The sequence below is a fragment of the Colias eurytheme genome, chromosome 15, assembly GCF_061535395.1.
Source record: "Colias eurytheme isolate Ceu_HAF_F1 chromosome 15, ilColEury1 Martin Lab GWU primary, whole genome shotgun sequence".
NCBI classification, from domain to species: Eukaryota; Metazoa; Arthropoda; class Insecta; order Lepidoptera; family Pieridae; genus Colias; species Colias eurytheme.
The window spans coordinates 1,363,989-1,388,675 of NC_142994.1; the positions used below are offsets into that span (position 1 = coordinate 1,363,989).

General features: G+C 33.0%; 2 protein-coding genes across 4 annotated transcripts; one reads left to right on the forward strand and one right to left on the reverse strand.

Moving 5' to 3' along the window:
• Positions 1-666: 666 nt before the first annotated feature.
• Usp12-46 (Ubiquitin-specific protease 12/46) lies at positions 667-8,315 on the reverse strand. The gene is made up of 8 exons (XM_090110372.1): positions 8,105-8,315; positions 7,735-7,815; positions 7,237-7,453; positions 6,645-6,725; positions 5,294-5,490; positions 3,666-3,923; positions 1,220-1,363; positions 667-941 (listed from the first exon to the last, which is right to left on the reverse strand). Exons 1-8 carry the CDS (start codon positions 8,147-8,149, stop codon positions 831-833), a joined length of 1,134 nt encoding a protein of 377 aa, XP_089966498.1. The 5' UTR covers positions 8,150-8,315; the 3' UTR covers positions 667-830.
• Positions 8,316-9,121: 806 nt separating this feature from the next.
• scf (Calumenin B scf) lies at positions 9,122-24,250 on the forward strand. Of its 3 annotated transcripts, none has more exons than XM_090110280.1 (7): positions 9,122-9,368; positions 10,005-10,227; positions 11,114-11,273; positions 11,657-11,780; positions 13,367-13,488; positions 22,474-22,592; positions 23,159-24,250. In XM_090110280.1, the coding sequence occupies exons 2-7, from the start codon at positions 10,010-10,012 to the stop codon at positions 23,382-23,384; spliced, it is 969 nt and encodes a 322-aa protein (XP_089966406.1). In that variant the 5' UTR covers positions 9,122-9,368; positions 10,005-10,009; the 3' UTR covers positions 23,385-24,250. The 3 variants fall into 3 exon arrangements, with proteins under 3 accessions (XP_089966406.1, XP_089966407.1, XP_089966405.1); XM_090110281.1 differs by having other exon boundaries at positions 9,122-9,354; XM_090110279.1 differs by having other exon boundaries at positions 9,124-9,310.
• The last annotated feature ends 437 nt before the right edge of the window (positions 24,251-24,687 follow it).

Consider the following 24,687-nt stretch of genomic DNA (forward strand, 5'->3'; position numbering starts at 1 on the left):
TTATCTGTGGCTTTTAAATCTCTAAATCCATACTATAATGATATAACATTCTCTCAATAGATGGCGCTGAGTGTCAACTTTATAAAATATCAGGTATATATTTTTACTACCTGTGTCCCGCGGTTTTAACCGCATTGCTCTCCGCTCCTGTTGGTCTTAGCGTGATGATATTATAATCAGTGCCGGTGTAAGGGCCACTGACACCCCGGGCGAAAATATTGTGGCGCCCACTGGATGTGTTCTGAAGGTTTGCATCAGGAGAGGCAAGAGACTCCAACTTCAGACCTTGGCGCCCCCAGAATTTGTCGCCCTGAGCCATCGCCCCCACTCGCCCTCCCCTAACGCCGGCACTGATTATAATATAGCCTATAGCCTTCCTAGATAAATGGACTATCTTACACCGAACGCCTTTTTCAAATCGGACCAGTAGTTCCTGAGATTAGCGCGTTCAAACAAACAAACTGTTCAGCTTTATGATATTTGTATAGATTTATAGGATTAGCCAGAATAAAAAAAAATCATGATACTAAACTATGTCCCTGTGCCGCGCGATTAAACCCGCAAACGACCCGTGGGCAAAAGAAAATACTTCAATTATTACTTAAATATGTCATTTATCATCAGACTCGAGGCAAGAAATAGGGTTATGAAAATAATACAACAAACTAAAATCACTTCTTTTTATTTTCAAATGAATTATATTTACAAATGGATGAAATCTAAATAAAGACAAATAAACAATAAATATGCCGCTCCAACGTTAACAAACTGGGCATATTAACATGATTGAGTGCCTATGTTAAATAATTTATACTATATTTAGTGAAAACTTAACAACTAGCATCTCTAGACTGATAAAATAAAATATATCCAGTTTCTGATGATTTCTGTATATCTGATGTTAGGCCGTAGAAGTCTTCAATCGCGGACGCGTCGATTTTCTGGAAAGGATAATATTAATATAACCTAAAAGATTTTCAAAATACACTGTATAAGTTCTAAATAACTATAAGAAAACAATCTTAGATATGCTAAAAACCAAACATTTCATCTGACAAATTAAAATGCTTGTAATATACTACATTGCCGTCTGCAGACACCGTAACTCATGACGATAATGATCCATCTCAATCCCCACACACTTCCTTTTCTCCCACTTGAAATTGGGTAATTTCCATTCAGATAAGGCTCCTACATTCCACAAATATCCCCAACTCACATCGACCATATCGTCATCGAACAGCAGCCAGAAGCCGTGGCTCTTCACTATGCTGATGTAATGTCCCCGGTTGGGCCCCGACCCGCAGTGCACCACCACCGCTACGAGATCGTATAGACGGTCGGGGTTTACTGCGTCGTCCGACTGTAATAGAGTTATTTAATATTTATCATTCAATATGTACGTACAACTCGAAAGCTATGCGATAATAAAAAGGGGAATAATAAAAATAACTGCGTTAAAAATAACCGACTTGAAAAACGGAAAAGTAAGAAATAAAAAAGGTTTTATTTCTTATACTTTTCCGTTGTCCCCTGCACCGACATCAAACCTTTTTAGTAAATAGCACATCTAAATAATATGTTATAATTAATAATATCAAATCTTTTTTATTTCTTACTTTTCCGTTTTTGAAGTCGGTTATTTTTAAATCAGTTATTTTTATTTGATACTTTTTAGTGCCTTTTTCAACACGAATCAAACGAGCCCAAACTCGATAAAGTTGAGTCAATATATTACTGAGTTCCTATGGCCACCTTCTGATTCCATCATCAAATCAGCTCTATGTCATGATAGTGTTTCATTGCTATCCAATTTACATACGTATACAAAGTTTCAGCTCAATCGGTTACCGGGAAGTGAATCAAAGTTACTTGCTACATTTCAATTTAGTCATCGAGTACAGACAAAAATGCTCATAAAATAAAAATGTTGTGTGGTTTTATGAAACCACGGTAAAAGTGAAACTGTTCGAACGGTTCCGAACACTGCTTTGTGTAGCGCATGTCGCGTGACGGTCGGCTGCCGAGTAGGTATACCTACTCGGCAGCCGCGATACACGCGACATGCGCTACACAGACCAAAAAGTTTGAGACGATGTAATAAAAGTTTCACTTTAAAAACTACTGGGCAGCTATTCGAAAAACAATTTTATGGGACCAATTCGATACCATTCCGCATCGAACAAAAAAAGAATCACGTAAATCGGTTCAGAAACCTCGGAGTAATCGGTGTACATACATAAAAAAAAACATACCGGTCGAATTGATAACCTCCTCCTTTTTTTTGAAGTCGGTTAAAAATGAACAAGGGCCGTATTATGACCTCTCATTCCCAGTCAGTTTACGCCGTGAATTGACGGGTTCAGTAAGAAAGTAATTAAGACCGCAAGATGTTAATTAGGGCATGAATATCGGAATCTCGGAATCTCGCAATATCGGAATCTCGGAATGAAAATTACGATATTACAATTCCGATACTGAGTGATCCAATATCGTTATATCGGAATTAAGATTTTTTTTATTCAGTGCTGAATCATTAAGTTGAGGTTAAAATTTGCGGCAATTTAAATAATTAGCCAGATTTAAAAAAAGAAATAGGTATAGTGGTGATTGAAATGACGCATCTCAGTATGCCTATCTTACTCTTTCGCAGCGTATAACTCACTTTCTTCTTCTCTCGCACAGAGAAACAATTACCTGCTGTGTGCATCAGTCACTTTCATGAACTGTGATAGTTAGGAGGTGTTTGCGTTTTCTGGCGATGCGATGAATAGTGTGCAAAATTGTTAAAAATGGACTCATAAAAAAAATCGTTCTCAGAATTTCTCAAAAAACGCTCATCAAATGTATGGGATCATTTTCATCGATCGGATCACGGATGACGGCCAGACCGAGATACGTTCAAAAATAGTAATGCCAGATATTTTCAAAAATTGTATTGCTTAAAACATGTTTATTTTGAGTCAGTTAAATTAAGTTGTTTAGAATTAAGCAGTAAAATAACTATTTTCATACCGAATAAAATATTATGATTATAATACCTACGTTTTTAATTAATAAAATCCACCTTTTTAACAAATATGTCCAATTCCGATATCAATATCGGAATTCCGATATTGAGCTCAAATATCGGAAATCAATATCGGAATTCAAAACTATTCCGATATTACATGCCTTAATGTTAATGTAAAGGGACGTAATTATATATTGACAAGATTGATTTAACATTACGTATCTAATCATGAAACAATTTTATGAATGTACGAGATAAAAGGGACTGGAAAGTAAAATTCCGTACAGTTTTTGAAGTGAAACTTCTTTATCGGGGTTGGAAAAAAATTTAGTGTAACATTTTTCCGTTACGCGCTTTTTTTTTCATGTCCTTACCACGCGTGATTCGACGTATTTCTGTAAAGTTGCATATAGTAAATTATTTCTTGAAAAATAAGGTCATAAAGAAGTTTCACTTCTTACGTGTGTACACTAGTACACGTACACATTTTTTTTGAGTGAGTTACAATTGACTACTAGTATTATTTCACTATTTTTTATCGGGTGGAGCCATTAATTAAGAGAAGAAGATTATTTCACTGATAAACAGTTACAATTATTGATAACATGATGATTATATCTAGTATCTACATACAGACAGCAAAAAAACTCACCGTATTAAAAAGCCTCAACTCCAGCGGAAAAACAACCCTATGGGACACCTTAATATGCCTATTGTACTGTTCCATATATTTGAACCGTTTCAAGTGCAAAGCCAGTATTAGCGGTAATTTCTTCACTCGCATACGTTTCTGCGCCTCTTGGTAGCTGCTACAGTTATCGCATTTGAATTTGTTGTCGTTACACAGCGTTTCTGTGTCGCTGAAACACTTGAGGCAGTGCGTAATACTGGTGTTCTGATCTACGTCCACCTGGAGAGGAAGTTTATTTACTTTTAAAAAATGAAAAGACTATATTAAAATAAAATCAAAATAAATATGTTTATGATAGATAGATATCTGACGATTAGAACTGTCGAACATTTTTATAGCATTAATAATTCTTATCGACCGCCTCCTTGGTACAGTGGTTGACGCGCAAGCGTAGTACCGAGTGGTCCTGGGTTCGATTCCCGGTGGAGACGAAGAAAAAAAAATGTCTCAGTCTGGCAGGGCACAGAAGGCTGATCACCTACTTGTCCCTAAAGAAAATCGATCAGTGAAACAGATATAAAAATTATAATGCAACTGCCCCTTACCCCACTAGTGGACATGGGACTTCACTATATTATAATAATTCTTATCTAAAATAAAAATAATGATGTAGGATTCGAATTTTAAGCACATAAAACACAAAATCGAAAGATTAGAAGAATATTTGATTGATGAGGTTCCCACCTCAGCAATCGAATTTTCGTGTGGTCTCGAATGACCAGTAGCCGCGAAAGACGCTCGAATCCCGCTTCATAGAATTTTTACTATTCTAATCAAAATGCGAATTTTTAACTCAATCTAAGTCTTTCGAAATGAAAGATTATACTTTAGAACCTATGAAATGTTCATAGGCATATGTATTTCAGTTGTACTTAACAATAGGCGATAAAGACAAATCAAAATCAAAATAGACCATCACTAATAGGTAATGTGTGATTCATATAATAGACGAATTGCTTTGTGACCCAAATAATAGTATGCGCTACTAAGATAATTATTATGGGCAAAAGTAGGCACTTTATATTACTAAATGACCCACTAAATCCTTTGTCTTCGTGGTCTACATAAAAGTCAAGTGTCTTACGCATACAAATTGATATTGATCGTATGATAGCAACAGTTATCTTAAAATTTTACGAAAATGTACGTCAATCATCAGTTTTCCTATCGCGTAAATTGATATCTTATAGATTTTGCAATCATGCGTTGTTCTTATTCATCTAAAACTTCTTGGGATTGATATTTGGGCTTATCACAATTAAAAAAAAAAAATTATCAACGATTATGTCGTTAATCGCGGAGCAATCGAAAGTCTAAAGTTGCAATAAAGCAATTTTGATGAATGAATTTAGATAGTAGTGATATTTTTCTTCCTTTTCTTCAAAACCAAGTAATTATAATATATTCTTCTTACACATTGTATGTGTAATGTCTATATCTATCATTGTATCCTATATCTATATTTAGAGTTATGTTTTATGTTTTATTTTTCAATGTTTGAATTTTATTTCGCAAAATGTTTTACATCTACTATTTTATACAATCCTTCAAAAATCTCGAAATTATTTTTTTTTATATCAAAAACTCACCTGTAAATCAAAGAAGTGTTCATCCTTACTGCTGACGGTTTCGCAGTTGAGACACCTGGTCTCGCTAGTGAGGGTACCCTGGAATATCTCGTGCACCCACGTGGGCTCCGCGCTCTGCGGCACCGAGCCATTGCACGTCACGCTCTCGCCGGAGCCGGACGTCTTTTGCAGTTTTAACGTGCTCTGATTGCGTTCCGCTACAATTGATGTAAATTTTTCTTGTGATAAGTTTGTAACTGAACTCTACTGACGCTTTGCAATTGACTTTTTATGAAATTGTTCACACATATTTTAATATGTAAGTCTGAGAAAACGTCGTAAAGTAAATAATTCGCAAGGTGACTGTGGTGGGCGGAAAGCTAATTTTAATATAAAAGTTACCAAAAAAGCAGAAATACAAATTTATTGGTAAGATACATATCCTCTGGGTCATTTGTGATGGGTCACAAATGACCCAGTTTATAGGTCATTGTAAGTGAAAATGTGTTATTAAGTATTAATATTATACTAAACCACAATGGTCATATTCTAGTTCAAGGGTAAAGGAATGTACAGTTTTTGTAATGAAACTTTATACTTTATAATTGATGATGATTTTTTTTATATAATCACAGAAGAATTGGTAATAAGATGGAATTTTGGAGTGTATACTTCAAATTAAACCAGCATTTGGGATATTAACCCTTTTCTTTATTAAACAACATTTCTCACAATTAACTTATATGTATTTACTTGTATCAGTTGATATGTTACGATTTCAATCAAAATGTCATTTCGTCAATTTAACTGTATGGCTTTACACTTACATTGCTATAAAGAAAAGCAATTGTAATACAGCTAAATCCCATTTCATGTCTCAGTAGAGTGTAGACAAAGAAGCCATTTTATGTTATCACAGCAATTATTATTTGAATGCAATCCAATTACATATCTTTGAATCTAATCTTATGTGTAGGTTGTTATTGGTAGATTTCTTGAATTAACATTCATCTATATATATAAAAATGAAACCCGTTTCGCGTTGTCACGGCATCACGCCTGAACGGGTGGACCGATTTCGATAATTCTTTTGTTTTTCTATTCCTTGAATTACGAGCATGGTTCTTATGTAGAGAAAACGTAAACATGTACCACGGGTGAAGCCGGGGCGGACCGCTAGTATTTTATATATATAAAACTTCTTGTAATTTTCACTTTTTTACTAATTTAAAATTTTATAAGCATTAATGAATAGTCATTTAACATTACATTTTATTATGAAATAACATAACAATCTTCCTCAAGATAAACTTTTCCACTCTATCAATTCACAAGTAAATGTTAATAAAATATCAGTATACTAGTAACTTACCTAAAATAATTTCATTTATATGGTTAATGAGGAAGTTGAGGAACTCATGGGCATCCTGTTGCATATAATTATCAAACTCTTCTGCAAAGAAAACATATTATTTGATATACAAACAAAATTAGACTTATAAGGCTAAAAATTATTCTTTATGAGTAAGTCCTAAATATGAATAAATTACATAACATTTCAACTGATGACTCTTTTTTTATTCTCTGTTTTGACTTAAGATTTTATTTAAAGAGAAAGATACAAAATTTTTATTAAACTAATAAAGATCCTTCTTGAAAGCAACATAAATATTCAACCTTTACAAATTGGACATATTCAGACAATTTTATAGTATACTAGCTGTGCCCTGCGGTTTTACCCGCAGTACTCCGCTCTTGTTAGTCATAAGACTATCACAGACATCACAATAATGTGATGATATATAGCCTATAGCCTTCCTCAATAAATGGGCTATCTAAAACTGAAAGAATTTTTCAAATTGGATCGGTAGTTCCTGAGATAAGCGCGTTCAAACAAACAAACTCTTCAGCTTTATAATATTAAGTATAGATATTATATTTAAAAAAATATATATTCCACTTACCTTTCTCTTTCCTTAATCTAGCTATAAACTTCTTGGGCGCAATGGAACCAACTTTTTTCTTCTGTGTTGCAATACTATAAAACAAATCTGCCAGACATGTTAGCAATGTCTCCTTGGTCCTCTTGTTTTTAGCTTTGTATTCTAGAACCTTCTCTCTGAATGGACGGCAGAAGTATAAAGCTTGAAGCACTGAATTACTATAGCAAGTGTTGCCAAACTGAAAAGAGGTTATGAGAGTTGAATATAGGCTGATACTGTACTGATAAGATGTCTAGAGATTGTTTTAGACAGTTCTCAAGAACTTTTAATTTAATTAAATGTATTTATGTAAACATTAATTAATGAATTAATAAATATATCGAACTAACACTAGATATGTAAGGTAATAGGCCATTTCCTTTATTGCAATCAAGATAGCTGAAGAAGAACCTATTTACCAAAATGTTTTATTTTTATTTCAAGGTATGAAAATACTAGTAATGATTAAATATTACTTACATTAACTAAACCAAAATAATGTTCGTTCGGCGGAAACTGCTCTGATCCTATATCTCTCTCCAATTGCGATATGTTTGCGCCCTGCAGATCATTTATTAGGTTATAACTTCCAATTGGAATATCACATTTATATTTATAACTATATTCAAAAACATTGTGCAGATATCCTTACGTGATAATTAATAATGCTTATGGAATAAATAAACATCGGACGATGTTTAAAAATATAAATTACTCACGCTATTTGTAATGGAACAGCATATAATTCTTACATAAATTTCTTACATTTTCATTACACAAACCGGTTGAAATAATTGTAAATCGAAATTATAAAACAGCATTCACTGAAACCAAAAACGAAGAAACCTACCATTCTCTGTTGGAAGTTAAGGCCGAGATCCTGACATATTGACATTTGCAATCCTGTTTTAGCTACACTTATGAGGAACACATGCAATGCTAGCCAAATTTAATTTATTAAAACAGCGTTGCTCCTCTCTAAACCATAATTAAGCACCGCATATAATATTACGCGTATGCAAAATAAGCACAACAGTCATGTTCTTGACATTCAATCAAATCAATCAGATGACAGCATTATATTTTTTTCTAAAATGTTTTTAGACTGGATACTTAATTTTTGGTACCCAATAATAAGGTTTTGTAGTTGCTTTTGTAAAAATCTTTTTAATAGGTAAAAATATTTCGTTGGGAATTTTAAATCTTAAGCTCAATCTTTTGAAGTTTTGGAGCATTTCCACACTCTACTCGCGGGAAAAGTGAGGTGACCAGTGAGGCGAAAAACGAACATCCACGTGTAAACAGTTAACTCGCTGTTCGCCTTGCGCGTTCGTTCTTTTAGTTTTGTCTCGATAAAAATAACACCAATACGTTCGTTATTTTGAGAAAAATCAAGCTCTCGAATATCCCTAAGATAAAATTTAAAAACAACGAATGCTAACTCTTTCAAGCAAATGCTACCCCTTTCTGTGTATTACCCCCTATAAAACATTTTTATATAGATGGATAAATTTGTATATCTATTGAATAATTATAGTAATATGTAATTAGTATGTTTCGAAAATATGCCTGATTAGGGATGATTGAGGATGAAACCTCATTAGGTTGGAGGTTTTGATTTTAACCTGTGATTTTAACCAACTTTCCGCACTTTGTTTTCACTGCAGTGTCTGTAGAACAAAATTATCTTGCAAGTTGCAACTATTAGCAAGATTGAACACAGAGAGGATAATAAATTATGTTTCCACTGAAATATCTGGGTTAAAATTTTAATTGTGATGGCGAAATAATTATTCTTGTGTGAATTTTGTGATAGATGACAAAAAAGAGGGAATTCATGACATATTAGCTAGCAATACTGGATGCTGCATCCTGCACAGATTGACATAAATTATGACGTTTTGTATCAAATTCATCTCGCGATTGAACTGTTGCCGGTACATAGAGCGTACGCCTATTATTTGAAGTTGGGAGTATTTGAACGGGAATAGGGAACAAACTGGTAACTAGGAAGTTTACGTGTACTTTGTTGACGTGGCCAATTCCACCAACGCAGGTTCGTATTTTTAACTGTGTCTTTAGTTTTTGTGTAGTTTAAAGGTCAGTACAAGAATGTAAGTAATTGTTTTATCGCATATTATTATCGCAATGATATCATGAGCTTTTAATTGTATGTCGATGTACATCCATACCGGCATTTAAAAGTTATCGTTGCTTTATAGTTTCCTAGATTAGACCACAAAAATTTAATATAATAATTCATGTTCATTTTTTGATTAATCAACATCATTGTTACAATATTATAGTGTCCTTTAGGAAATCTGGGGTGTACTTATAAACTTACATGGAATGTAGGTCAAAACATAAAAGTAGCAAAATTACAAGTAGATAAACTAGGTAATAAAAGGGTAGGCTATGTTAATTTATTTCTTAAAAGTAATAGAGTACATGTTAGTCATATTTGCAGTTACTGTTATCATAAATGAAATAGTTTGAATTTAATAAATTTACTTCAAACAAATAATCATGATCTTTTCTTCTTTTCTCACTTAATCCGTCAGTCCTCGAATCACAGACACAATAGAAAATCTATTGTGTCTCGGCCCGATCAGGCCGCTCGGTGGTCAATGGGTTAAATCACACTAAATTACCCTGTAAAATTATTCTATCTTTGCAATTTGCTATTGGACTGCCAAACTATTAAATAATAAACTTCTGATAGGATCTTCAAAAAATTATTTCTCTTGCAGTCACAATGCTGACAACACTATACATATCACTGGCCATAACGGCAGTATTTGCCGGAGTCCCAAATCCAGAGGACACAAAGAGGATGATGGACCACCTCTCTGACGCAGAGCATTATAGGAACGAGCATCACAATAAGCAGTTTGACCATGATGCCTTCCTTGGTGAGGATCAGGCAAAGACGTTTGATCAGCTACCTCCTGAAGAGAGTAAAAGAAGATTAGGGTGAGTTTATTTTAATAATATTATTCTAATTCTTCTATTATTGATTAAAATAATTACGTCCTCATTTTGATTGTATTTTTATGTGCGTTAGATATGAATATGGTGAACTATTTGTAATGTTTAAGTTTTTATGGTAAAAGCTCTTATGTTTTTCTTTTTTAAACATTAATAAATATTGCATACTTATTTACTCATGTTGGTAATTTGGTAATATTTTTTTGGTATTTCACCTTTTGTCATCTTGGTTAAGCCATGTTTTCTAGTTATAATTATAATTATTATTAGAAATATGGCAAATTTTCTATAAAAAATTGTAACGTTTTTTCTGCCGGTATGATTAACTTTTGTTTACTTAAGTGATAACTACTAAGATAATATAGTAATGTGGGTTATTCAAATGTTCGGCTCTGTAAGATTTGAGCTAAAAATAGATATACAATATGTGGGAGAAACTCTGTTGTTGCATTGTAAAGATTTCACCAAGTATGTAGTTTGTAAGATAAAATGACACAGAAGAAGCTTAGCTTATGGTAATTTTTCATTTGAATACTGTTTATTTTCAAATCTTTATGGAAAGATGATTAGTATATTTGGGAGTATAAAAATTTTATAAATGAATTTAAATTTATATTGACCAATACAAAATAATTTAGAAAATAAATGAAGTCCGCAATTAGTCATCTAGTCAAAAATCCAATGTTATGATTCCAAAATCATAAGAATACTTTGTAAATCCAAATGTTTCTTCAATAGAGCATTGTTCTCTGTATGAATCCAAACTGTAAGCAATTTGCATCTAGCCATTAATCATCTAAAACACTCAAATTCACTCTGCCGCGGAATCTTATCAAAGTTCACTGACCTCATTATCTCCGGAATGTTCTAGAATGATCGTTGACAAAATCGACTCTGACAAAGATGGTTACGTGACGCCGGTAGAGTTGAAGGACTGGATTAGATACACGCAGAAAAGGTATATAGAGGAAGATGTCGAACGTCATTGGAAACAGCATAATCCGGAGAACACTGATGTTGTTACTTGGGAGGTTCGTTTTAGTGGTTTTTTGTTTTTGAATACAAACTTTTTTTGTGTTCTTGATTACAAATTCTTTCTACTTTTGAATAATTTAAATTTATTTTAATGTAATCTTACACTCGTTTAGTTTAAATGGGCATTGTTTATTATTGGTAGTCTAATAATCTGGTTCAGAAAGTTGCAAGATTAATAATTATGATATTAATAGATTAATATATATTCAGATAGATATATTTATGAGATAAAATGTTAAAAAAATTGTATGAAAGCATAAATAATATAAAGATTTCAACTTTAAGCCTATAGGTGACGCAGTTTCGAAACCCATTCGTTTTTGTTCTTTTCACATATTAGTTAAAATAGACTTACAATAATAGATTAAATCTCTTTCAGGCATACAGGAAAAATGTGTATGGATTCATGGATGAAATGAGTCCAAATGAATTGAAAGCTAACACCGAAGGTTTTACATACAGCAACCTGTTGAAAAGGGATCGCAGAAGATGGCATTATGCTGGTGAGATATTTTTTAATTTTTTGTCTTATAATATTTATATTCATTTGGTTATCTATCTATATATATAAAAGAAAGTCGTGTTAGTTACTCCACTTATAACTCAAGAACGGCTGAACCGATTTAGCTGAAAATTGGCAGGGAGGTAGTTTAGAAGCCAGGAGAAGGACATAGGATACTAAATATGTACCACGGGCGAAGCCGGGGCGGACCACTAGTTAATCATAATAATCGTAATAATTCATATCTATGTATGTATAAAAATATCGATATGGAAAATATTTAAAAATTATGTTTCATACAGATCGAGGCCAATAAAACGAATCGAATTTATTTATGACTAGCATTCCGCCCGCGGCTTCGCCCGCTTTGTCTAAAATGTAATTATATACTAAAACCTTCCTCTTGAATCACTTGTATCTATTTAAAAAAAACCGCATCAAAATTCTTTGCGTTGTTTTAAATATTTAAACATACATATGGACATAGGGACAGAGAAAGCGACTTGGTTTTATACTATGAAGTGATTACTTTAATAACTATATTTTACTAGCTGCTCCGCGCGGTTTCGGCCCCGTGGCTCAACTCCTGTTGGTCGTAGCGTAATGATATAATAGCCTATAACCTTCCTCGATAAATGAGCTTTCTATCACCGAAAGAATTTTTTAAATCGGACCAGTAGTTCCCGAGATTAGCGCGTTCAAACAAACAAACTCTTCAGCTGTATAATATTAGTATGGATTTCCATTAAGAATTGATAGATAAAGTGATTACGAAATATGAGTAAAATTGTAATAAATGTAATGAATTACGTTGCACTAAAGGAATGCGTTAGAATCAGCGATTTACGTTCCCGTGCGACCCGTGTCAGCGATGTAGTAGGAACCCGTAATTGTGCTTACATGGAAATAATTTTCATGTGCATAGTAAAAAATATATTGGTTTTTGTGAATCAAAATATATATATTCATCAATATTCACATTAGTTTTCTCTCAGTTCTCAAAAATAAATATAGAAATTACCATTTATTACAACAATACATTTTTTATATTAAAATTTCATATCTTAATATATATAAATCTCGTGTCACAATGTTTGTCCTCAATGGACTCTTAAACTACTTAACCGATTATAATAAAATTCGCACACCATGTGCAGTTCGATCCAACTTGAGAGATAGGATAGTTTAAACATGTAGGTACCACGGGCGAAGCCGGGGCGGACCACTAGTCATAATAATAAGTTTTTGTAAATCAAAATATATAAATTCATCAATTTTCACATTGGTTTTTTTTAAAGTTCTCAAAAATATAGAAACTACCATTTATTACAACAATACATTTTTTTATATTAAAATTTCATATATAACTAGCAAACCGGGCGAACTCCGTTTCGCCACCAGAGACACCTTTTCTTTGCTATAAACCTCACGGAGCCCGAGACCTTTCCAACGAATGCAAAACCGTGGAAATCGGTTCGTGCGTTCTGGAGCTATAGCGTCAGGAAGGAAAACCCGACTTATTTTTATGTAGTAGATTAAAATATTTCAAAACATTCATTAGTTTTACAAATATTTTCCTATTTACAGACGCCGATCAAGATGACGCGCTAAACAGAACAGAATTCGCATCGTTCCTTCACCCGGAAGACCACACTGGTATGAGAGATGTTGTTGTGCTCGAAACTCTGGAGGATATTGACAAGGATAAGGTAATTTTTAATTATTTAATGTGCTAGTTGTGTTCTGTGGTTTCATTTGTAGATTCAGCAGTTTAGACAAACAATAGGAATATGCATACAATTTGAAATGGCCTAAAATATTTTTTTCTCGAATACTTATCATCGTAATATTATAATGAAAAGTATTTTTTTTTATTTACTTATCATTTAAACCCCTAAAATAATATTCAAAAAGTGCAAAATAAGGGAGCGAAATTCAAACTTCCAAAACGCGCCTCAACTGGTCGAACGAAATGTGACGTCATCTGATACGACATTGTATCCATTACTCCACAGTAAACACTAAGGTAAACACCAACTGGACGTGTCATGTGACGTCACGCAAAGCGCGCGCAAAATGGCAGCGTTTGAACTGCTTAAATTTTTTTGTAAGTTTTAAATTTCATTTTTAAAAATATCTAGAGTATTTTGAAGCCCATTAATATTTTTTTCTACGTTATAAAATAGTAAACTATTAATTTAAGACAAAAAAGAAAAACATGAATATTCCCCATTATATGCTATTGTGATAAAAATTTTAAATTTTGTGTAAATTATGATTATGACGTCTTGTATATGAATTTTTAATAACCTATTTTCCTTTCCTTATTTATTTCTAAAAATATAATAAACGCGTAATAATAAAATACACATCACTATTACTTTAAATATGGCAACATTATTTTAAAAAGCGACATTAGCTGCTGTCAGCTGACTTCGTCTAAAAATACGACTATAATTATTGTTTTAGTCACAGTCCACTTTTTCAGCTATATTATATTTTATACATTATATGTACTATTGCATATTCGAAGTATAATATTTATACTAGATTTCCACCCGCGGCTTCGCCCGCGTTTTCAAAGGAAAACCCGCATAGTTCCCGTTCCCGTGGGATTTCCGGGATAAAACCTACCCTATGTGTTAATCCAAGTTACCTTCTATATGTGTGCTAAATTTCATTGTAATCGAATTCAGTAGTATTTGCGTGAAAGAGTAACAAACACACACACACATCCTCACAAACTTTCGCATTTATAATATTAGTGGGATTAAAATTGCTTTTTACATTATCTCTCTGATTAAATTTTTTAATTTATTTATCAAACTCAAACTCAAACTCAAACATTCATTTATTCAATTAGACTACTATTTAGTAGCACTTTCGAATCGTCATTACATAGTATTTTTAACATTTACCACCGATTCGGAAAGCAGTATCTATGGAGAAGAATCGGCAAGAAACTCCATAGTTGCTCTTTTAAATAATGTCAATAAATTTACATAATATGTAACTTATATCTACCTAACTACATAATATGCCAAAGAACTGTCCTGTGGTTTTTACGCGACAACCCTCCATGGGTCTTTATCGTCCATATATTCCTGAATACTGTAGTACGCTCTCTGAACTAGTACATTTTTTATGTAAGTTTTAAATTTAGAACTACTAAACTCTTTAATATTGTGAGGAATTCTATTGTATAAGCGTATACCTTGACCCATAAATGAATTTTTAACTTTAGCTAATCGGAAAAATGGCATTTCAATTCTATTCTTGTTCCCTGTGCCATAATCGTGTCTATCTCCTACTCTTGTGTGTAAGTCAGAGCTTTTGTGTACATGCAAAATATTATTAAATATATACTGTGATGGTACAGTAAGGATACCAGTATTCTTAAAATGATCTCTTAGTGAGTCCCGAGCACGTAAATTATATATAGAGCGAATGGCTCTTTTCTGTAAGATAAATATAGTTTCTATATCTGCAGCCCTGCCCCACAGTAGAATTCCATAGGACATAATGCTATGAAAGTAGCTGAAATAAACCAATCTAGCCGTATCTTCATCGGTGAGATGCCTTATTTTTCGGACTGCATATGCAGCAGAACTGAGCTTACCTGCAGCGGTGTTGACATGGGCTCCTCACTGTAGTTTCTCGTCCAATGTTAACCCTAGAAATACAGTAGACTCAGTAGGATGCAATACCTCCCCGTTCAAGGTAATATCTCTGTTCAACTTTTTTACATTAGGAAGTAAAAATTCAACACAAGTGGTTTTTTTGGCATTTAATAATAAATTATTGGCAGTAAACCATTCAGATATGTGTAAAAGAGCACTGTTCACTTCGTCAACATTAGGGTCATGCCTATCCACATTAAAAATTAATGAGGTATCATCTGCAAACAGAACTATTTCACACCTATCCTGCAAATAATAGGGAAGATCATTGATATATACCAAGAACAAGAAGGGACCTAAAATTGACCCCTGTGGAACACCAATGTTTATTGACGCACCGCTAGAACGTTCTCCATTAACAACTACAGTCTGTATCCTATCATGCAGGTATGACGCTATGAGGTTCTGGGCTTTTCCTTTAATTCCATAGTGATTAAGTTTACGTAACAAAGTACAATGTTCAACGCAGTCAAATGCCTTGGAGAGGTCACAAAATATCCCTAGAGTATTTTTTGAGTTTTCCCATGCCTTATATATATGTGTTAGAAGTGCAACTCCAGCATCTGTGGTTGAGCGTCCCTTTGTGAAACCAAACTGTTTGGTGTGCAGTAAATTATTAGATGCAAAATGACTACTCAATTGGTTTAATATTAACTTCTCGAATACCTTACTTAATGTTGGTAAAATAGAGATAGGTCTATAATTGTTACAGTCTTCTTGATCGCCCTTCTTAAATAAAGGTATAACTTTACTAAGCTTTAGTAAATTAGGAAATGTACCATAGTCACAACACTTATTAAATATGGAAGCTAAATTTTTCGCAATATTTTCTATTATATTATTAACTAAATTTACGGACATTCCCCAAAGATCACAAGTATTTTTAAGATTAAGCGTCTTAAAGGCAGTAACAATATCATTAGCAGTTACGTGTCGTAATTCAAATAATGTACTGCACTCCGCAACATGGTCCCTCAAAAAGGTCTCTGCAAGTGCTGAAGACGAATTTAAACTATTAGTAATAGTAGCAGGGACACTACTGAAGAATTCTTCAAAAGCAAGCGCAACATCAGCACTTTTGTCAATAACCCTGTCATTATTTACAAGTTTTATGGTATTACTTGATTTGCTTTTACCCATTTCACCATTAATAATTGACCAAACTGTTTTAACTTTATTATCAGAGTCGCGTATTTTTTCTTTGATATACAAACGCTTTGCAGTGAAACAAACTTTTTTAAAATTTTTTGAGTAATTTCTAACATAACTAAGAAAAGATGGGTCTTTATTATATTGCTTCATACCATATAATTCATAAAGAATGTTCCTGCACCTATGTATACTAGCTGTCGCCCATTTACTAAATGGTAAATCCTTGGTAATATTTAAAGATTTAACTTTAAATATTTTTTCAAATTCTTTATGTACTAAATTAAAAAGATTTTTAAACATTTCACAAGGACTGTTAGGATAGGATTGATCATTTAGTACGGGCAGGTTTTTATTAATATTATTCCTAAATTTATTAATGCCTTTTTTAGTTATAGGCCTAACATTAATCCTTTTAAATGTAGGTATGCAATCCCATTCAAAAACTACTTTCTGGCCACAGTGATCCGAAGTCAATGTATTGAGAATATTTTTCTCTAAACAGATGCAGTCACAGTATATATTATCAATACAAGTTGCAGAAGTAGGTGTAATTCGTGTGGGTTCGTTAAAAAGTTTATATAGATTAAATGACTGAAACAAATTAACAATTCGTGTAGCCGTTTGTGTTTGTAAAAGTAAATCAATATTAAAATCACCACATACTATAACTTTTTTTTTACTCCTGCTTAGACGCTTTAATATTTCTTCCATGACTGTCTCAAACATATTATAGTCACTGGAAGGGGGTCTATAAACGCAAACAATAATATAACGCTCCAGCTCCACACAGGACAGTTCAATGGTCCGTTCTACAGAAAGACTAACAATGTCAGTTCGTTCTTTACATTTTACACTATCATGTACAAAAATAACAGAACCTCCGTGAATAGCCTGTGTCCTAAAGTATATACTTTTTAATTTGTAATTTTCAATATTTACTAACGACTGACATTGTTTAAGCCAATGTTCTGTTACACAAAATATTTTAATATTGTTAACATTCAGAAACAATTCTATTTCTAACAATTTGCTAGCCAAGCCTTGAATATTTTGATGCACAATGGAAAAAGACTGCTTAGCTGTTGTCTTATATACTAGTTTAAATCTAGCTTAGGGCTAGATTGTCTGTCTACACTTAATCTAGGTTGATGTATAAAATTACTACTACATAAAATTATAGTAGATTGATGGTCTGATACCGAACATGTACCAGACTGGTTAATATTATATGCTATTAACATAGCAAGTTCACGCTTATATCTATATGGCAGATACACTGTATTCTTTGTCAAATTAAAAGATTTAATACATGAGTTAATGTCAAAGTAAATAAATGCATCACGATGATGATTTGTTAGGTTATACAATTTTAAATTCATATTATGAATTAATCTATTTTGTTCTTGTGTTAAACCAGGTAGGTATGGCAAGGTACACAACATAAATTTACATTTAGTCTTACTACTAATATCTAACATTTTTTTTAATCCTACATCAATATCCTTATTATTTATATTTAAACTGTCCCCATATAATATAATTACAATATTATTCTTATTAAAGCTGAAATGATCCAGTGATTTGATTATATATTTAAATGAACTGTTAGGCGTACAAACATTAGTAACTTTAAGCCCTAAGTTGTTGAGCATAGCGCCAAATCCCTGACCAATATTATCTGACAACACAATTATTTCCTGCTTTGAAAGGTATTTAGTATTACTGGTTGTAATTGTGGTAGTGGGTTTAACACTATGTATGTCTGTGTAGTCAGGCTTATGGGGCGACGGTTGCTCATTGTCATTGTTTGAACACTGACATACATATTTATTGGTCAGCGACTCAAAACGATCCATGTTCTCATTGCTCAACTTAATAAGATAATCTGCCTCTTGTATATGCTCGTTAATTTGCATTTGGGCAGAAGAGTATTTCTGGTTCACATCAGTTAACATTTGACTTAAGGAGTCTATCTTCTCCTTAAGTTCAGTTGTTTCTACATCATATAACAATTAACAACAATCAAATCAAATACTTAATTAAATAAGTAATAATATTACCTACACAATCGCCTAACAACGGTTTAGAGCAATCTTCCGTATCCTCTCCCATCTCACGGAACCGTTGTATTAATTAGTAGTAGAAATATAAGGTTATTTATTATGCATACCATGTTTAAATATAAATTTATAGTTGAATCGTTTCTATCGCCTTAAATACGTATATATCATAATTTATTTATAATATTATTTTTTATTGACGTATAGAAATTTTCCTGGCATATAGAAAATTTCCAGACGTATATAAATTTTCCTGGCTTATCGAAATTTTCCTGACTTATGGATTTTTCCTGACTTATAAAAATTTTCCTCACGTATAGAAATTTTCCTGGCTTATAGAATTTTTCCTGACGTAGAGAAATTTTCCTGGCGTATAGAAATTTACCTGGCATATAGAAATTTTCCTGGCGTATAGAAATTTTCCTGGCATATAGAAATTTTCCTGGCGTATAGAAATTTTCCTGGCGTATATAATTTTTTTTGACGTATACAAATTTTCCTGACTTATAGAAATTTTCCTGGCATATAGAAATTTTCCTGGCGTATAGAAATTTTCCTGGCGTATAGAAATTTTCCTGGCGTATAGAAATTTACCTGGCATATAGAAATTTTCCTGGCGTATAGAAATATTCCTGGCATATAGAAATTTACCTGGCGTATAGAAATTTTCCTGGTGTATATAATTTTTTTTGACGTATACAAATTTTCCTGACTTATAGAAATTTTCCTGGCATATAGAAATTTTCCTGGCGTATAGAAATTTTCCTGACGTATATAAATTTTCCTGGCTTATAGAACTTTTGCTGGCTTATAGAAATTTTGCTGGCTTATGGAAATTTTCCTGTCTTAAATTTTCCGTTGTCATGGAATTTTCCCTGACGTATAGAAATTTTCCTGGCATATAGAAATTTTCCAGACGTATATAAATTTTCCTGGCTTATAGAAAATTTCCTGACGTATATAAATTTTCCTGACGTATAGAAATTTTCCTGGCATATAGAAAATTTCCAGACGTATATAAATTTTCCTGGCTTATCGAAATTTTCCTGGCGTATAGAAATTTTCCTGGCATATAGAAATTTTCCTGGCGTATAGAAATTTTCCTGGCGTATATAATTTTTTTTGACGTATACGAATTTTCCTGACTTATAGAAATTTTCCGGACTTATCGAAATTTTCCCGACGGATTTTTCCTGACGTAAGGAAATTTTCCTGTCTTAAATTTTCCGTTGTCATCGAATTTTCCCTGACGTATAGAAATTTTCCTGGCTTTTAGAAATTTTCCTGGCATATAGAAATTTTCCAGACGTATATAAATTTTCCTGGCTTATAGAAAATTTCCTGACGTATATAAATTTTCCTGACGTATATAAATTTTCCTGGCATATAGAAAATTTCCAGACGTATATAAATTTTCCTGGCTTATCGAAATTTTCTTGACTTATGGATTTTTCCTGACTTATAGAAATTTACCTGGCATATAGAAATTTTCCTGGCGTATAGAAATATTCCTGGCATATAGAAATTTACCTGGCGTATAGAAATTTTCCTGGTGTATATAATTTTTTTTGACGTATACAAATTTTCCTGACTTATAGAAATTTTCCTGGCATATAGAAATTTTCCTGGCGTATGGAAATTTTCCTGACGTATATAAATTTTCCTGGCTTATAGAAATTTTGCTGGCTTATAGAAATTTTGCTGGCTTATGGAAATTTTCCTGTCTTAAATTTTCCGTTGTCATGGAATTTTCCCTGACGTATAGAAATTTTCCTGGCATATAGAAATTTTCCAGACGTATATAAATTTTCCTGGCTTATAGAAAATTTCCTGACGTATATAAATTTTCCTGACGTATAGACCAGACGTATATAAATTTTCCTGGCTTATCGAAATTTTCCTGGCGTATAGAAATTTTCCTGGCATATAGAAATTTTCCTGGCGTATAGAAATTTTCCTGGCGTATATAATTTTTTTTGACGTATACGAATTTTCCTGACTTATAGAAATTTTCCGGACTTATCGAAATTTTCCCGACTTATGGATTTTTCCTGACGTAAGGAAATTTTCCTGTCTTAAATTTTCCGTTGTCATCGAATTTTCCCTGACGTATAGAAATTTTCCTGGCTTTTAGAAATTTTCCTGGCATATAGAAATTTTCCAGACGTATATAAATTTTCCTGGCTTATAGAAAATTTCCTGACGTATATAAATTTTCCTGACGTATAGAAATTTTCCTGGCATATAGAAAATTTCCAGACGTATATAAATTTTCCTGGCTTATCGAAATTTTCTTGACTTATGGATTTTTCCTGACTTATAAAAATTTTCCTCACGTATCGAAATTTTCCTGGCTTACTTATAGAATTTTTCCTGACGTAAAGAAATTTTCCTGGCGTATAGAAATTTACCTGGCATATAGAAATTTTCCTGGCGTATAGAAATTTTCCTGGCATATAGAAATTTTCCTGGCGTATAGAAATTTTCCTGGCGTATATAATTTTTTTTGACGTATACAAATTTTCCTGACTTATAGAAATTTTCCGGACTTATCGAAATTTTCCCGACTTATGGAATTTTCCTGACGTAAAGAAATTTTCCTGGGGTATAGAATTTTTCCTGGCATATTGAAATTTTCCTGGCGTGTAGAAATTTTCCTGGCATATAGAAATTTTCCTTCCTTATGGAAATTTTCCAGCTTATAGAAATTGTAATTACTATTGTTAAAATCATTTTTCTAAACTTCCTAAAATTATTTTTTACGACTGATTAAAGTAAACCACCCACCTATTCCCACCCACATCCCGTACGCTATGCTCTCTATCCACAGGCTGCGCGTGCGCAGAATGGCTCAGTATCTGCATAGCTAGCGAACGTATAAACTCGACTGGTCGTTGGGCGCTTTCACCAGGGCCCTGGAATTATGGAATTATTATTAATTTCATGAACTATATCATCATCATCATTTTTATTGAAAACAATATTCATATATTTTTCTTTGCCCCCGGATTCCCCTGATGTTAAATTCGCATTAGTATGAGTCGTTTAACCGCTGTCAAAAGTTACCCATGGCCATGACACATTAAAACGAATAAACACACTTTCGCATTTATAATATTATTAGAGGTCCGCCCCGGCTTCGCCCGTGGTACATATTTCGCAATAAAAGGTAGCCTATGTCCTTTCTCGGGTATCAAAATATCTCTATACCAAATTTCATGCAAATTAGTTCAGTAGTTTAGGCGTGATTGAGTAACAGACAGACAGACAGAGTTACTTTCGCATGTATAATATTATATAAGTATGGATATGTACTATTGCATATTCGAAGTACATATTATATACTAGCCGCTCCGCGCGGTTTCACCCCCGTGGCTCCTCTCCTGTTGGTCTTAGCGTGATGATATAATAATATAGCCTAATAGCCTTCCTCGATAAATGGGCTATCTAACACTGAAAGAATTTTTCAAATCTGACCAGAAGTCCCTGAGATTAGCGCGTTCAAACAAACAAACTCTTCAGCTTTATAATATTATAGTATAGATTTTATACATTACATGTATATTGCATATTCGAAGTATAATATACTAGAGGTCCGCCCCGGCTTCGCCCGTGGTACATATTATTTCGCCATAAAAGGTAGCCTATGTCCTTTCTCGGGTATCAAAATATCTCCATACCAAAATTCATGCAAATTGGTTCAGTAGTTTAGGCGTGATTGAGTAACAGACAGACAGACAGAGTTACTTTCGCATTTATAATATTAGTATGGATTATGGTTTCTCATATATTTTCTCAACAGGACGGCAAAGTATCTCTTGAAGAGTACATCGGAGACATGTACAAGCCAGAGGAAGGCGAGAGCGTTGATGATGAACCAGATTGGGTGAAACAAGAGCGCGAACAGTTCACTGGATATAGGTACGTACAGGATTAAGGAAGAAGTAAATTCTAATTAATTTCATGTATTTGTTTGTGGAAAAAAAATTAGAAAGTTTCTTTACAAATGTGATAAACATATAAAATTTATATTTTGACGTGATAACGTTTTTAAAATCGTTTTAGTCAGGTGACATGTTCAGAAACTTGTGTCACACCAAAACCTCACGAGCGCGATCGCAGTTATAACGAGAGAGAGACGGACCGATCTCCTGTCTCATCTCGAGCGCTGCCACCAATAAGACGTTATCACGTAAACATCTCGATCGTAAACCTTTTTTTTTTTTTATAGTGGGGAAATCTTCCAAAGATACCCACGGCCCCCGGGGATGGAGCCAAGGGTTATGTCGGATTCTTACCGACTAAAACCCCACTGTGTTCCGTCGAGCCGCGCAGTTAGCCGGGGCCGCGGGTACTCTTAGAAATCGTCCACGACCATCTCGATCGTAAACCTACTTTACAAACATTCAATATTTTTTTATAAACGATTTTTGAGAATGTAACTTATATTGCTATGAATAATTTTCTAATAAATTGCAATTATTCAGGGACTTGAACAAAGACGGCTTCATGGACGAGCACGAAGTAAAAGACTGGATCGCGCCTCCCGAATTCGATCACGCGGAAGCTGAAGCGAAGCATTTAGTTTTCGAAGCGGATTCGGACGCTGACGAGAAACTAACCAAAGAGGAAATATTAGACAAATACGACCTCTTTGTCGGTTCTCAAGCCACGGACTTTGGTGAAGCGCTCGCGAGACACGACGAGTTTTAACACTTTTTTTATTACAGCGCCATCTAGTGGTTGGCATTGACAACTTTAACTGTCAAATGAATGGCGCCAATTTTTTAGTTTTTTTTCAACACGTGTCTTCAAATTTACGATGTATGTAAGCAATACAAATGTCGAATAATATATATTGTTAATGCTTTTTTATAATGCCGTATGGTTATTGAACGTAATATAACGCACAGCCTTGTTATATCGAAGTAACAAATGTCAAAACTTAAGGTATAGTAAATACATTGCCTTGTTGACTTTGACATTTTTGAATTGAAATTATTAATATTGCCTTATATTATACATTAATTATTGCCTTGTATCATTTAAGGTTTCTACATTCGAACAAAAAATTACGTAATTTGTTATTTCGTACTTAGCAATACATTATTTTTAATCAATTGAAATTGTAATGAGCCATAATATCTAATATTAGCGAAGGGTAGGCTACAATTGAATGTTTTCTAAAGCAATACTAAATATTTAACATTGTAATACCATTACTTACTGAACTCGTCGAAATTAATAAAATTTAAAAAATTTGGAAGTATTTAGTATTGACGGAAAAGCGTTTGGATGTAAGTACTATAATGTTGCCAGTATGAATCTCTCCTCTAAAATTGGCAACTCTTTTACTTAACTTAGCTCTTAAGTAGATGTAATATAAAACCAAAGTTAATTCCTTGAATCTGTGAGAATCTACTAATTTTAATATTTTCAATAATAATTGTAATAATTCCATTGTATTTTAACGCATTTATATAGGATATAAGTTGAAAATTTTAATATTTTTTATCTATGTTTAACATACGTAGTTCGGGAAACTGCTTTTATTTTTAATAAATGTGTTTTGGAATTAATTTGCCTTTTTTATTTCTGTTCACTCTACGCTTGAAATAATCTTAAATAATATCTTCTTTTTTGGACTCGTCAAAAAGATTACTACATACTTAATATTCTGCAGGGTTGGAGGTATAACAAACCATGTCAATCTGTAACAGTATATAAAGTTAAGCTTTTACCAAGTCAGCCCTTACCCTTAAAAAAAAAAACTCGCATTGAAGAATCAGAATAGCAACATGGTAGAATCCACAAAGGCACATTTCTCGCGGTAACATTTTAGAACATAAAATCTATAAAATAAGATAAAGTAAGTACTTATAATACCTATCGTGCTTAAAAAAACAAATTAAATCACAACACAATTTCAATTAATATTATAATATACGTTATAATACACTCTAACCCGTTAATGTGCTATTTAATCTGTGGCGTATCGGATTTCCCGCCCATTTCC